The 15,220-nt window shown below is 41.9% G+C and overlaps 1 protein-coding gene across 1 annotated transcript; it reads left to right on the forward strand.

The window, feature by feature from the left end:
- Positions 1 to 1,981: 1,981 nt before the first annotated feature.
- LOC112762720 (protein MAIN-LIKE 1-like) lies at positions 1,982 to 4,196 on the forward strand. The gene is made up of 5 exons (XM_025808576.1): positions 1,982 to 2,053; positions 2,581 to 2,649; positions 3,089 to 3,462; positions 3,580 to 3,667; positions 3,762 to 4,196. The coding sequence occupies exons 1-5, from the start codon at positions 1,982 to 1,984 to the stop codon at positions 4,194 to 4,196; spliced, it is 1,038 nt and encodes a 345-aa protein (XP_025664361.1).
- Positions 4,197 to 15,220: the final 11,024 nt, after the last annotated feature.

Genomic DNA, 15,220 nt, shown 5'->3' on the forward strand with positions numbered 1-15,220 from the left:
CAGACCTAGTCAAAAAACCAAAAACACATTTTTATAATCTTTAATCACTAGAGTAGAGTGGCCGAGGCATTGCACCAATGGCCAATTAGTTGGCCTCGCAGAAGCCACATCTCAGGTTCGAATCTCAGCTATAGCTGGATAATGATAAAACTTTTAGTGTATATAAATAGATGTGTTGTATAATTTAGAATTGGGAGGCTCATATGATAAATGGCGAGAAGTCATCTGAATGCATTACTGAACTGTACGGGCGCACGGGTCATCAATGGAGCACCAAGCGTATCTGACAAACATTGTTGAGCCAATTAGCAAGTCATCAATGGACCACAGGTTAAAAAATAATAGAGTGAATACCCATCCATCCGACCCTTGACAGGGGCCTCGTTGTCCTTTCGAAGTAATTGTCAGGAGTCGGGTTGGATTTTTTTTTGTCAGGGGCCGAGTTGGAGTTTTTTTTTGTCAGGAGCCTCGTTGTCTTTCGAGGTAATTGTCAGGGGCTGATTTGGATTTTTCTCAAAATAATATTTAATTTAAAAGATATAATAATAAATTATTTTTAAAAAATCAAAATTTATTATAAAAAGTAAGTTATGCAAAATTTAGACACCAACTCATAAGAGACATGCATGAATTGAAACTTCATTATAACTAGGGCAGCTCAGCTAACACATTGGTAGTTTTAATATTTTTATGAACAAACTATTATTTTTAGGAAAAAAAATAATTTTCATATGTTAGAGGTATATAATTATTTAGGTATGATTTTTTATTAATTTAAGTTTTTCTAAAAAATAATTTATAACATAATAAAAAAATTTCTAAACCTTAAAAGTTTAGAATTCGATTTTTATTATTTCTGATGAAAAGAAAAAAATAATATAAAATAAATAATAAAAAAACTTATGCAAGAATTTATATAAATAAAAAAAATTTGTCCAAAAATGTGTTAGAAATTTAATTATTTATATATTTTTTTATTAAATTAAATTTTTGAAAGAAATGATTTTATAATATAAAACTGATAAAAGCATGTCACAAATTTTTTTCCCACTTGTAGGAGAAAATGGGGATTATTTGTTAGGAATTAAAACACTTTACCTCATTTCTTAGCATTCTATTTACTTGTTCTATACACAAGCATCTATCTATCATTTTATATATCGTATTATTATTTATTAATATATAAATTTCCATTTTATTTTTTATTTTTTATAAATTATATTTCCTTTTTTTTTCTAGCACCCCAAACTTCAATATATTCAAGAAATTCACGTATTTAACCATAGTTTATTTAGGTATTTCACCATATTGTTCCTTTTATAACTAAATTTTTTAGCCAACACTAACAAGTCTTCTTAAGTTTTAAAATTTCTTTTAGGTACCATGGATGTGGAGATTAGGATCCACGCATGCATATATAGGATGCTGCCGTCAACCCCGCCATTTCTGTCGCATTAAATTTCGGGCAAAAAATCCAAATGAGTCAAGGGGAGCTCATTTTGTCCCAAATCAACCAAATCAAAATTTAAAACCTGAATCCACTAGAACTAATTTTTATATAATTCGAATCAATAGGATTTGAATCAATTTTCCAAGTAATTCGAAATGATTTGATTCGAATTACTTTCAAGAACCATTTCAACGTAATTCGAATCAATAAGATTCGAATTATGCATGTAAAACTCCTTAGTAATTCGAGACAATAAACTTCGAATTAGGATAGTGTAGTTCGAATTATATCAATTCGAATTAGTGGGAGAATGGCACACGAGTGAGGTTCGAATCAAATTGATTCGAATTAGGTGAACTTGGTGACTCAAAGTAATTCGAATCTACTTGATTCGAATTACAAGGATTTCGGCTATATAAGTAGTTCGAACCAAGTTCATTCGAATCACTTTCTCATTCCCATACCCCACCAAATCCCAGAGAAAACGACCAACATTCGGGCCGAGTTAGACCGGAGCGGCATATTCAGGCGATGGGGGACGATCCTGGGAGGCTTTATCGCTTGGATGGAGTTGCTCATATCGCCGGGGTGATCAACGACGAGGTTAGTGGTTTATGATGTTGCGCTGTTGATAGTGTTTTTTGGTTAGTGGTTTATGGTAGTAGTTGATGAAAGCGGTTTATGATAGTCATAGCGGTTTAGGATAGTGGTTTAGGCTAGTGGTTTTTTTTAACGATTTTTTATAGCGATTTATGTTAGTGATAGCGGTTTAGGATATTGGTGTAGGCAAGTGGTTTTTGTTAATGTTTTTTACTAGCGGTTTATGTTAGTGTTAGCGGTTTAGGATAGTGGTGTATGGAAGTGGTTTTTGTTAATGGTTTTATATAGCGGTTTAGGTGAGTGTTAGCGGTTTAGGATAGTGGTGCAGGCCAGTGGTTTCTGTTAGTGATTTTTGTAATTGGTTCTTGTTAGCGGTTTTTGTTAATGGTTTTGGATAGTGGTTTTAGTGACAGTTAGTGGTTTAGGTTAGTGGTTTATGATAGAGGTACATGCTAGCGGTTTTTGTTAACGGTTTTACTTGTTAGTGATTGTTGTATTTGTTAATGGTTTTTGCACGTGGTTTATGTTAGCTGTCTGTGTATACAATGTCGATCGCTGGTTTACTATATGTTGCGTTGCACGATTTATTTTTTGGTTCTGTATGAAGTAAATTGTATATGTTAGTGGTTTGTGCATCTGTTCTAATTATGCGGTTTATCTACTGCCCAGTCTCGGCGTTGCATATCCAGCGTTAGGCGGCAGCAGGGGATGCGTCTTGATGAGAGGTACGTTCCGTACTTGCAGATGGCCGGATTGTACCATCTTGCGAGACTGAACGACAGATGGTTTCGACTTGACGAGCCCCTAGTCAGCGCATTCGTCGAGAGGTGGCGGCCTGAGACACACACTTTCCACATGCCGTTCGGAGAGTGCACCATCACGCTTCAGGACGTCGCATACTAGCTGGGTTTGCCAGTGGACGGACATTACGTCAGTGGTTGCCTGACAGACTTCCACCTTTACATTGAGGGTGGGAGGCCAGCTTGGTAGTGGTTCCATGAGTTGCTTGGTGTTTTACCTCCCGAGAACCAAGTTCAGAAATTCGCAGTGAACTGCACCTGGTTCGAGGAGACATTTGGAGAGTGTCCCGAGGGGGCTGATGAGGAGACAGTTAGGCGCTTTGCCCGTGCCTATATCATGATGTTATTGGACACGCAGCTGTTTGCCGACAAGTCCGGCAATCGTATACACATCAGATGGCTACCATATGTTGCTCGGCTTGAGGAGATGGGTGGCTACAGTTGGGGGTCGGCGGCCCTTGCATGGTTGTACCGGTGCATGTGCTGGGTCGCCAACAGACATGTTGTGAAGTTAGCTGGACCTTTACAGTTACTGCAGTCTTGGATCTTCTGGAGGTTTCCTTCTTTTAGGCCTACTGGGTATGAGGCGTTTAGCTGGCCCCTTGCCTCGAGGTACCGTTATTGTTATGTATTATGTTTGCTTATTGTATTTATTTGTGATTATGCAAGCAATTTCATGCATTGTAAAGTGACCCATGAACGCATTAACATCTTTAACTTCTTACGCAGATGGTCTGGTTACAATCCTGGGATTAGCAACAAGGGACCTCGGGTACAGATGGCTCGCCTGAAGATCGACTTGTTACAGCCTCGCGATGTAAGTACGCTGATCCCATATCTTTATCCAGTTGTCCTTTCAGTTTATATTTTGTACCATAATTATCAAATTGTTTTTACTTGGTTTTTTTCAGTTCATATGGATGCCCTATAGCGCAGTAGACGTCATCCAGGTTGTCCATCCGGAGGTCTTGGAGCCTCAGCATACGATGTTATGGCGGTGTGTGACGTCCCTGATTTATTTCGCGGTGGTCGAGTGGCATCAGGTTGATAGAGTTCTACCCCAGTTTGGCGGCGTTCAGCCCCCACCACGTCCCGCCCTGAACATCGACTTCTTGATGTTGAAGGACGGGAGAGGAGGTGACCGTTGGTTCCCATCGCACTTACCTGACTGGCATCTTCACTGGCAGGAGCGTGCGGAGCACATTTTACAGTTCGACATCGTGGCCGACCTCGGTCACTCGCATGATTTCTTGGCATGGTGGCATCAGCACGGAAAGAGGTTCCTATCGCCAGAGATGCTCCTGGGGGATCCGAGAGGTATTCCTATTCCAGAGGAGGCGACGTAGAGGGGTGCAGGCCGAGTTCCAGAGATGGACCGAGTCGATGATGTTCCTGACAGACGTCGTATTGAGAGGAGAGCTCGAGTCGGGACACGTCGTAGCCAGCGTGAGTGGAATTGGGTGGAGCATGCTATGGATGACGTCGAAGATGCAGTTAGGGGTGGCGGGAGACGACGTGGTCGTCGAGGCAGGAGGAGAGGGGCTGCTCCTAGAGAGGGTGCCCATCAGCCTGGGGGGATGCAGCTGGAGGAGGTGACGCAGCGGGGGTTGATAGGCCCCATCATGGCGAGTGGTATGGATCTGGTATGGGAGATTCTACGAGTCACACTGACGCTAGGCTTGGGGGTGGACCTCTTGGAGATTATTTCGTCGGTGTTCCCGGTGACGATTAGACCCTTCAGGAGAGTACTCCATGGGTGAGTCCGGGCTCCATGTTTCCAGACTTCCTTGCTAGTGATGGCGTTGTCGCCGAGTTTGGTGGACCGCATTTCCTTGAGGATATCCGGACCATCATGCAGGAGGATGAGGCTACACCAGGACGGGTTCACACGACAGTGACACAGGCACCGCTAGGTGTAGATCTGAACGAGCCAGCCACGGTACCTCCTGTGCCTACTTTTGGCCTTGGTGGGACACTTGCATCGGCCCAGACCATGGGGTCACATTCAGTTGCCGGCCCTTCATCATCCAGACCCGTCCATGTCCCGCCTAGGACCCCGACACAGCCAGCTCCGGATGACGACAGCGACTCCATTGAGGACGAGGAGCCGATGATACGGAGAGGTCAGAGGACACGGGTTCCACGGCGGTGTTTCACGGGGTCGCACCTCTTTAGATGATTTAGGGATAGTGGTGTATGTCGTTTCTGTTATGTTTATATTATGTACCTTCTTTGTTGGTTATCATTGTTATGTATGGTTTCGTTAATGTATTTGTTCATCCAGCATTTAGCTTTGATGTTATGTTATGTATTATCAGTCATCCCATGAGATTGTGTAGTTTGTTTAAGTAAGTTAACTCCGTAATTAGAAAGACATTCAACATACATATGTGGTACGAGTTACAAGTTTCATCACTTATAAATTACAACTCAGTTCCACGTAGAACACTGCTTGATAACTGAAGTAAAATACATCTGCTGATAATAAAATAAATAAAAACAGACGCACCAACGCTCCTACTCATTCCCAGCTGTCCCGGTGGGTCGTCCGGCTTGCGGACAACTCCGACGAGTGTGTCCTGGCTGCCTGCAGAGGCCACATCTCTTTGGCCGGTTCGGATCTGCATCATCCATGTTGGTGCGAATGCGTGTGGACCTTGGAGGACCCTCCTTCGCACGCCTCATGTTCGGATCCGGTATAACGGTAGGCCCGGCATACGGTGGCCAGAAACCTTCCGGAATCGGAGGTGTAAATCCCATCTGATAGACACCGAAAACCGAACTAAGGCGATAGACCTGGTGGACGTAGGGCTACCAAGTAAGACGTGAATAAGCACAGCATGCCAATGCGTGAGGACACGGGAAACGAAGTGCTTGGAAGTATCCACAATCACAAGTCTGAGACCCTAGTGAGACCCTGTAGGTACCAAGTGAGAATGAACCTGTCGGAGTCGTCTCTGCCACGGTGTACTCCGAGTTATCCCTATCATAAACAGTCACCGTGAAGCACCTGGCTGTCTTCAGGTTGGCCTCAATACACTTTATTAGGTATTGACTGAATTGTTGTCCGGTACGCATCTGAGCCTCGCCCTCCCTCCCCTTACGGACAAATAGCTCAGCCAGCCTTCCGTATGTGGCCTTCACCAGCGAGCACACAGGGAGGTTCCTTACCCCCTTCAGGATTGAATTCACACACTCAGAAATGTTGGTCGTCATGTGCCCGAATCTCCGACCCTCATCACAGTACTGGATCCACAACGAATACTCAATTCGGTTCGCCCAGTCACACATTGCCGGATTCTCAGAGCGCAGAATGTCAAACCAGTAGTCGAACTCCACTTCGGTCTTCGCATATGCGGCATTAATGAGAAGCCTCCGGGCATATTTTCCCTTGAAGGTTAGGGCGAAATTCGCTGCAACGTGTCGAATGCAGAATGCCCGGTATGCAGCCGGAGGTAGCCATCCCCCATCAGGAGCCTCGAGCGCTGCCTTGATGCCGTTATGCCTATCTGAAATAACTAACAGACCCGGCTGAGGTGTCACGTGCTCACGGAGGTGGGAGAGAAAGAAAGACCATGACTCAGCATTCTCACCCTCAACTAGTGCAAATGCCACAGGGAGTATGTTGGAGTTTCCGTCCTGTGCAATGGCGACTAGCAATGTTCCCCCATACTTGCCATATAGATGGGTGCCGTCAATACTCACCAACGGCTTGCAATGACGGAATGCCGCGATACAAGGAGGGAAAGTCCAGAACAGCCTATGAAAATAAGCCTGAGAATCGTCCACCTGTCCCCCAACTAGAACAGGGGAAGTCCTGAGGACAGCTACAGTGCCAGGCATGGTCAGCTGAACTCCTAACACCCACCGAGGGAGCTCGTTGTACGACTCATCCCAATCCCCATAGATGATGGCAACGGCCTCCTGCTTCGTCATCCATACCCTCCTGTACGTAGGCCTGAACCCGAAGTGTGCGGCCGTGGCATTTTGATGCACCTTGATGTTGACGGATGCATCAGCCCTAACCATTGGCATAATGAATGTCGCTATCACATGGTAGTCCAGACTCCTATGGTCGCTGGAGATGGAGGTGGCGAGACATGTATGCGGTCTGTTGTATCGCTTCACTTCCCAGATGCCCTTCCGCTGTCGGAGACTCAACCGAATCAACCATGTGCACCCATTCCCAAACTCAGAACACTTTCCCACATACCTGCGGTAGTCAGACTCAACGACCTTGTACTGGACCCCTCGGCGGATGCTGTAAGTCTTCACACTCAACAGCGCCTCGTCTTTATCCTGAAATTGTTGGCCAACCTGGAACTCCGTCATACCTGCAGACCCTTCCGTATCTCTAGCTCCAAATCTAGCGGCCTGCCAAGGATTATCGTCCTGCCTCATTGCATCCAGGTCCAACGATGAAAAATATGGTGGGTACTGCTGTGTGCCAGAACTAGATCCACCTGTAGCTCTTCTCGGATCAGTAGTTCCAAGATCATCGCCGCTCTCATCAGCGATCATATCCGGCTCGACATCGTCGTCATCTGGATCATCAAACAAACCCTCACCAACACCAGCCGGTGTAGGACACTGCTCTTCGGTCGGAAGATGTTCCCCATCTCGAAGCTCGTCTCCAACATTGCCGCTGAGATCAACAGCAAACGATGGGGAGGCAACAGGCTGCATCGGTGACTCATACACAGGAACGGATGATGAAGCAACCGTAGGTCTCGAGCTCAAGCCGGCAACCGTGGCTATAGTATTGGGATTCCGGTTTGAACCGCCCGAGCTAGATACCACATCAACCAACTTTGCCAACAACTCTGGTGTCCTTACCTCGGGAAACTGCCTACGACAAAGAAACATGACCTGCAAATCCTCATCTCTCCCGATCGTGAAACAATCATACTTCACGGTATCATGGAGCACCGTGGTTGGGATGCGGTAAAAATTTTTTTAAACCTTTTTAACTCCTACCAGACCAAGCTTCTCCAGCACAGAGCTAACGAGAGCATCATAGGTGGTTATTGGCCTCACAATAATACATAGGGGATCTTTATCAGTGAACTTCACGCTAGACCGAGTTTTCCTCTTAATCGTGCCTCTGTGGTGTACCAGCACTAGAAAACTATCCTCACTGACCATCTCTCCTCTTTGTTGAGAGCAACCTCAGTTCACAGCATATATATATATAGAGCTCCGGTTCATTGTAATTCGAATCAACTAATTTCGCACTATATATATATATATATATATATATATATATATATATATATATATATATATATATATATATATATATATATATATATATATATATAATTCGAATCAATTGATTTCGAATTACAAACCCAAACTAATTCGAAACAATATGTTTCGAATTATGTTCACGTTCAGCCTATCTTAGTAATTCGAATTTACTTAATTCGAATTATTCAAAGCTAATTCGAGACAAGTTGTTTCGAACTACTAGGTGCTCATGCATGCATGTAATTCGAGTTAAGTCACGTCGAACTACATGTGATCTTAATTCGAATCCAGTCGTTTCGAATTATATAATATTTCCTTCTGGTAGAATGGTGTCTAGGAATTCACTTTGGCTGATTTCCGTAAATTCTCCACTCCCATGTCTTAATAAGGTTTTTTGTCCTTAAATTTCTGTTGCAAATTAGTTGTTATAAAAGTTTAATAATATTTTAAAAATATAACTAAAACTAAGTTATATTCTTTATTAGTTAATAATAATTTTTAATTTAATCATTTTTTATATTTTACTTTTTTAAATTAAAAATTTGTTAAATATAAAAAATATATATAATTTTAATTTTAATTTTAATTTTTTTTAAATATTACCAAAATTTCATAAATCACCATAACCACCGTCGGATTTAGGGGGCCTAAGGTGGCCATGGTCCCCCATTTAAAAAAAAATTAATATTATTAGTTTATTATATATATATTATAGATTAAATATATTTTAGTATATTAACACACTAAATAAATTTACATGTTAGAAACTTAATATGTATAAATTATAATGTGTATTATAATATATTAGTAGCAATTAACAGATAAGTTAAAAAAATAAAAACGTATAAATATATAAATAATTAAAAGTTATTAAAAATATAGATTTGTATTAATGTAAAAAGTAACAACTATAAAAAAATTTTTATTTTGACTCTTTCTTTGGTAATAGTAACAATTATATAGATTTTTTAAATAATAAAAATTATTAAAATAAAACTTTAAAATAAAGATAAAAAATGAATTTTTAGTAGATTATATAATTATATATACTGAAAAAGAGAATGCTTCAAAATTTATTTCAGATGATAAATTGATATTTTAGTTATATGAAATATCACAAAACAAATTTAAAAATACCAAAATTTTAAAGTATATAGTTAAATGTTAATTTTTATATAATATAATTATTAATTTTGACCTATATACTATAAATTATATTTTGTTAATTTTTTATTATATTATTTTAATTTATTTTATATTTAATTTGGCCCTCTTATAAAATTTCTGGCTCCGCCACTAACCATAACCATAACCAATGAAATCAATGCACCTTATTGTTATCCAGCGATAATTTATATTTATTTAGTAGTATATAGCATCCCTAATAAGCAATTCGTGGCATAGCTGCTTTTTTTAGTATATAGCAAGTTGATATATATAATACTCTTCAGGTTATAAATGCTTGCTTTGTTTCCATAGCCTACCATTGGTTATTATTGCCACACTTGAAAGATGGAGAAGAAGGATATTTAGGAGGAAATGAAGAAACCTTTTTGTTGTTTATGTGATAGTTCTTCTAAGTTTTAAGTAGGAGTAAACTATTATTTTTTTTATGAAAGTTTAAAATATTAACAAATGTATTTACAAATAAATAAATTATTATATTTATTTATAAAAATAGATAAAATTATTCAAATATTAAAAAATTATTTAAAAATTTTAAAATATTTTTTAACATAATCTCATTTTTTTATTTCACGTCATCATTTCTCTAATCTAAAATCTTATCACCATACCACTTAAATCCTTAACTTTTTTACTACTATCCAAATCTTTTTTTACTCCACACCATTTCTCGTTTGCTTCGCCACCTCTGCCGCCTCCTTCCCCGGCAGCCCCCCTCTTGCGCCTTGTTCGCCGTGTCACCGCCGAAGCTTCCAAGAACGATCATGTTTTATCCTTTGTCTGTAAGTGCAAGCGCCGCTCCATCTTCCATTGCTTTGTCATCATCATTATCTCTGTCATAGGTTTTCGCAAGGTCCTCTCCTACCTCGAAGCCTCCATCGATGACATGTGCTGGCTCCTCTCCATCTTTGACGTCGACAGCTCCGCCACGGCTGCAAGTGGCGGTGGCGGCATCGTCCTCTTGTTTCCATCCTCTAATCGTTAGCAACAACCCCATTTTATTTTGGGTACAGTCTTTCATTGTTAGTATTTAAATAGGTCAATTGAACGATAGGATAGAAGCTGCTAATAAACTTGCTTCGCTTGTGAATGATAATGATAAGAATAAGAAGATCATTGTTGAGGAAGGTAAGATTTGTTCAAACTCTTGAAAGAGAATAGTGGTGGTGGTGGTGGAGTTTGAAATTGAGGGGCCATGATAATATGGTGGAGTTTGTTCTAATTTTTTATAAGTAAAAATAATAGTAGTTTATTCTTTAAGTAGTTAATCTTTATTTTGTCAGTTACTGTTGTTTGGAGCATATTTAGACATATTTATTTGTGGTTCTGGAGATTGTACTTATTTTTTAAATTATCGATCTTGTTCTTATACTGTTGTCATATTAGATATTCTGTTAATTATTTAATTTTGACCTTACAGTAGGACTACATTGAAGTTAAATAAAACTTTTTTAAATTTAAATAGAACACTTTAAATCTTAAAAATCAAAATAGGATTACATCCAAACGTAGAGGACTAGTTTAGTACTTTACCCATAATATAATTATTTCAACATTTTGACAAAATAAGAGTATCCTGTGATTAAATAAAAAGTATCGTATAATGATTACACAATCTTTACCTTTTATAATAATTTTTATGTCTGATAATCTTTAATTTGAATAGACACATTTGTGCTTCAAGGATCAAAAAATAATGAGAGAACGAGAGAGTGAGAGAGCGAGGGGGGGGGGGGAACACCGGGAGGGGTAGGTTTCAAGAAAATGGTAAGGATCCTAGGGTTTGGAACAGAGAAGAGTATCGAAGACTGGAACACGAATCTTTCTCCATCTTTGTGGATCAACTCCCAGAAGACATTTCAAAGAGAGAGTTGTATCAAAGAGAGAGTTGTATCAGTTATTCAACTGGACTGGGCGCATCAATGATATCTATCTTTCCCGAAAACGAAAAAATGGAAACATCTACATGTTTGCATTCATACGCTACACGACGAAAGGAGGGGCTTTGAAAGCGATAACGGAGATGAATCAGCTGAGACTGTGAGGTAAGGTGATCTTTGTGGGAGAGGCGAAGTACAGAAGGACGTCGGAAACTGCAGATAGTGGAGAAGGTTGCCGAGGAGAGGACAAGCAAAACCCATCATCTCAGAAGGTACCTGGGGAATTAGGGGTAGACGTCACTATGCCACTTTCACATGGGTTAAGCACGAAGGAAAACCTGCAGAACATGGTGGGGAGGACAGATATGACTAAGATAGAAGCTGCAGTGGAGGTAGAAAATTTGGAATGGCTGCGAAGAAGCCTGGTGGGGGTCACGACGAAGCCCATTGATTTCGCATCGCTGAGGGAAATGGTAGCGAAGAACTTGCCTTCTGTTATCCAAATTCGGGAAATGGGGGCTTGTAAAGCTCTGTTGACGTTTGATAGTGTTCTCCATGCAGACAAAACATACACTTTTAAGTTGAATGTTCTGCTACAAGCTTTTCACAGGGTATGGAAGTGTAAGGAGTCGGAGCGGAGTGGATCTCGAAGAGTGTGGCTTGAATGTTTCGGGGTTCCGCTTTGCGCATGGTCTGCTGACACTTTCAAGAGGATAGGAGGACAATGGGGAGCAGTAGTTGGGTGTGCAAAAGAGACAGAATTGTGCAGCACATTCACGGTAGGTCGTGTACGGATCGATACGTGTGTCATGGATGTGATACAACAGAGGATTCAGATTATTGTTGGTTCTAAGGCTTATGAAGTTTTGGTAAAGGAGTGTGGGCATGAAGCGTCGAACATGCAGTACAAAGAAGATTTATTGGATAATGGAACCACCAACTGGGAGTCCTTGTATCATGATATAGCAATTACGAATGTCGGAAGGGATGTGCCGGGTCCTTCTAAGGAGACCATTCACGACGAAGGATTGCTGATGATGGTGGAAAGGAGGGATGAAGACGACAAGGGTAGAGTTGTAATTTCTGATGATTATTTGAATGAATGGATTAATTGCAGTGTCAATCACAATTACGGAAAACTAGTAACGTATCAAGATGTTAGAGGCACAAATCAGGGAATTTTTTATCTTGGGGGTGATAATATGGCAAGTTATGATGCCGAATCGGATAGGACAGTTACCTGTTTATACACTCCAAGACGTAATGGACTGGAAAGAGTTGACAAAAAGGTGAAACAAAAAAAAAAACAAAAAAATCAAGGCTGCTCAATGCGCTGGGCCAGGACAAAAAGCAAGGGGCTAGCTTATAACTGTGACGGGTTGGGCCCAGACCCGTTGGATGCTGGACATGACCCAGATGGATAGGGGGAATCGAGGCTGGCTTGCACGGCGTCCCCTGCTGTGCAGCAACGCTTTGACGTCGCTGAAGGGAGCTTCCTTGGAGACGAGGACGGGGCCAGCGGGAGACGAAGGGCAGGGCGTCGAGAGAGTTGCTCGGTTCGCGGCGGGGAGGGCTGTGACCAACCAGATTGAGAAGATGGCGCTGCTGTGGATGGGGGGACAGGACTGGTCAGTGGTGCAGCGCTCCTGCCAGATCGGGTTAGCGATGAGGGGAGGCGCGGCGATGCACCAAGGTAGGCGACGGAGGGCAGTCCCGATGCAATTGGAGAAGACGACCTAACTGCGGCTGATGGGCTGGCTCTGGAGACTCGTGCTGCTGTACGGCGCAGGGAGGTAGGCACGAACTGTGGTCAACTGGGAAATAGGCAGGAAATCATTCGGGAAGAGAATGGAGGGAGCTGGGCTGTTGGGAAGGTTGGGGAAGACATGGGAGGTGATGGGGCTGGGCAGGAAAACTGCGAGGAAGCGGGAGGGGACAATGATGAGCAGGGACTAGAGGAACAGATAATGGAAAATAAATTGACTTTGGCACTGGCAATGGAATCAGGGGCAGTGGTGTATGAGGAGGAGGATGACATTATGGCCATTCTTCAAGTGCAGAACGAGAAAATTGCTCAGAAGAGAAAGTTGGAAAAACAGAAGGCGAAGATGAGACGGTGCAGACCCAAAAATAAAAACCAAGTGTGTCATCATAGTTCTAAATGAATTTCAGTTCTTGGAATGTTAGGGGGTTACGGGGTGACGGGAAGATGAGAATGGTAAAGGACTTAAAAAAGAAACAGAACTTAAGTATGGTAGGCTTGATTGAGACTAAAAGGATGGTAGTGACGAGGTTTGACGTGGCACGGATTTGGGGGAATGATGGGGCGGGATGGGATTATGTTGGCTCGAATGGTGCATCTGGGGGACTTTTGTTGATCTGGGATGAACTGATTTTTAGAAGGAATAACTGCTATAAGGGGGATAGGTGGTTGTGTGTTAAAGGAGTCTTGTTAAAGCACAATTTCAACTGTGCGTTTTTCTTGGTCTATGGTGCACATAGTAGAGAAGAGAAGAGCCAGGTGTGGGAGGAGTTGAGCTACATAGCTGGCCTATGTCAGGTCCCTTCCTGTTTTATAGGAGATTTTAATGAGATTGCGAATGTGGAGGAACGGAAAGATACCACTAGTCTATCTCGGTCTGTAGAGGAGTTCAAGGATTGGATACAGGATATGCACCTAGTGGATTTACCGCTCTCTGATTGCAAGTATACTTGGTTTCGGGGCCGTTCATGCAGTCGTATTGATAGGGCTATGGTTAGTGTGGATTGGCTGGAAGAGTTTCCTGAGACTCGATTAAGGGGTGGTCCAAGGGGTCTATCAGATCACTGTCCTATAATAGTGGAAGATAAAATGATGCGTCGAGGTCCTAGGCCTTTTCGTAGTCTTGATTCTTGGTTTACACACGAAGGCTTTTTTAGTATGGTAAAGGAGGAATGGAGATGCTTAGGGGAGATGCAGTTTATAGATAAACTGAAGGCGTTAACGGGCCCCTTGGGGAGATGGCACAAGGTCAATTTTGGGGAGATGGACAGCAAGATTCTGAAGTTAGAGGAAGAAATCAAGAAGGTGGATGATTTGGTAGGCAGTGGCGTGTATGATGGAACTATGGAGGCTAGAAGACGGGCGCTAGTTACCTACTCTGAGAGGTGGTATGTGAGGAAGGAAATTCACTGGAAGCAGATGTCTCGGGATCGGCATGCGAAGGATATGGACAAGAACACAAGATATTTCCATAATATAGCGTCGGCAAGAAGAAGGAATAATAGGATTGATTCTTTGATCATTAATGGCAGACTGGTGAGGAACCAAGCTAGAATAAAAATAGCTATCAGAGGGTTTTACAAAGATCTATATCATCAGGAAGATTCTCCTATATTGGGATTCAGAGATGGGCTGGTAGCAAGGATAGAGGAGGAAGACTCTGTGACATTGGAGACTTTGCCTTCGACTGAGGAGATTAGAGAGACAGTATGGGATTGTGAGTCATCTAAGGCGCCAGGTTGTGATGGATACAACATGAATTTTATTAAGAGATGCTGGGATGAGATTGGGTCTGAGTTCACCGCAGCGGTAATGGGATTTTTTCAGACGTGTAGGTTACCGGCGGAGTCAAATATAACTTGGGTGGCGTTGGCACCTAAGTTTATTGGTGCGAAGGAGATTAAAGACCTGAGGCCCATTAGTATGGTTGGGTGTGTGTACAAGGTTATCTCGAAGATTTTAGTTAGGAGGATGAGATCAGTAATGCCGGGGTTAGTAGGAGAGACACAAAGTGCTTTTGTAAAGGGTAGGAAAATTCATGATGGGGCTCTCATAGCATGCGAAACGGTCCACTGGCTTAAAAGGAGGAATAAGGAAGCAGCCATAATCAAGTTAGATTTCCAAAAAGCTTATGACAGAGTCAAGTGGAGCTTTGTGGATATGGTTCTGGAGAAGATGGGGTTTGGGTGCAGATGGAGGGCATGGGTTATGGAGTGTGTGACCACAGCTTCCATGTCGGTTTTAATTAATGGCTCGCCGTCTAAACCATTCAAAATGGAAAGGGGTTTGAGAC

Source organism: Arachis hypogaea, chromosome 17 (genome assembly GCF_003086295.3).
Source record: "Arachis hypogaea cultivar Tifrunner chromosome 17, arahy.Tifrunner.gnm2.J5K5, whole genome shotgun sequence".
NCBI lineage: Eukaryota > Viridiplantae > Streptophyta > Magnoliopsida > Fabales > Fabaceae > Arachis > Arachis hypogaea.

What these genes read in the sequence shown, in the direction of transcription:
- LOC112762720 (XM_025808576.1), top strand. Translation starts at nt 1,982, where the DNA reads ATGGGGGACGATCCTGGGAGGCTTTATCGCTTGGATGGAGTTGCTCAT. An exon ending in CCGGGGTGATCAACGACGAG is followed by an intron (nt 2,054 to 2,580) that starts GTTAGTGGTTTA and finishes GGTTTATGTTAG; the next exon opens with CTGTCTGTGTATACAATGTC. An exon ending in ACGATTTATTTTTTGGTTCT is followed by an intron (nt 2,650 to 3,088) that starts GTATGAAGTAAA and finishes AACCAAGTTCAG; the next exon opens with AAATTCGCAGTGAACTGCAC.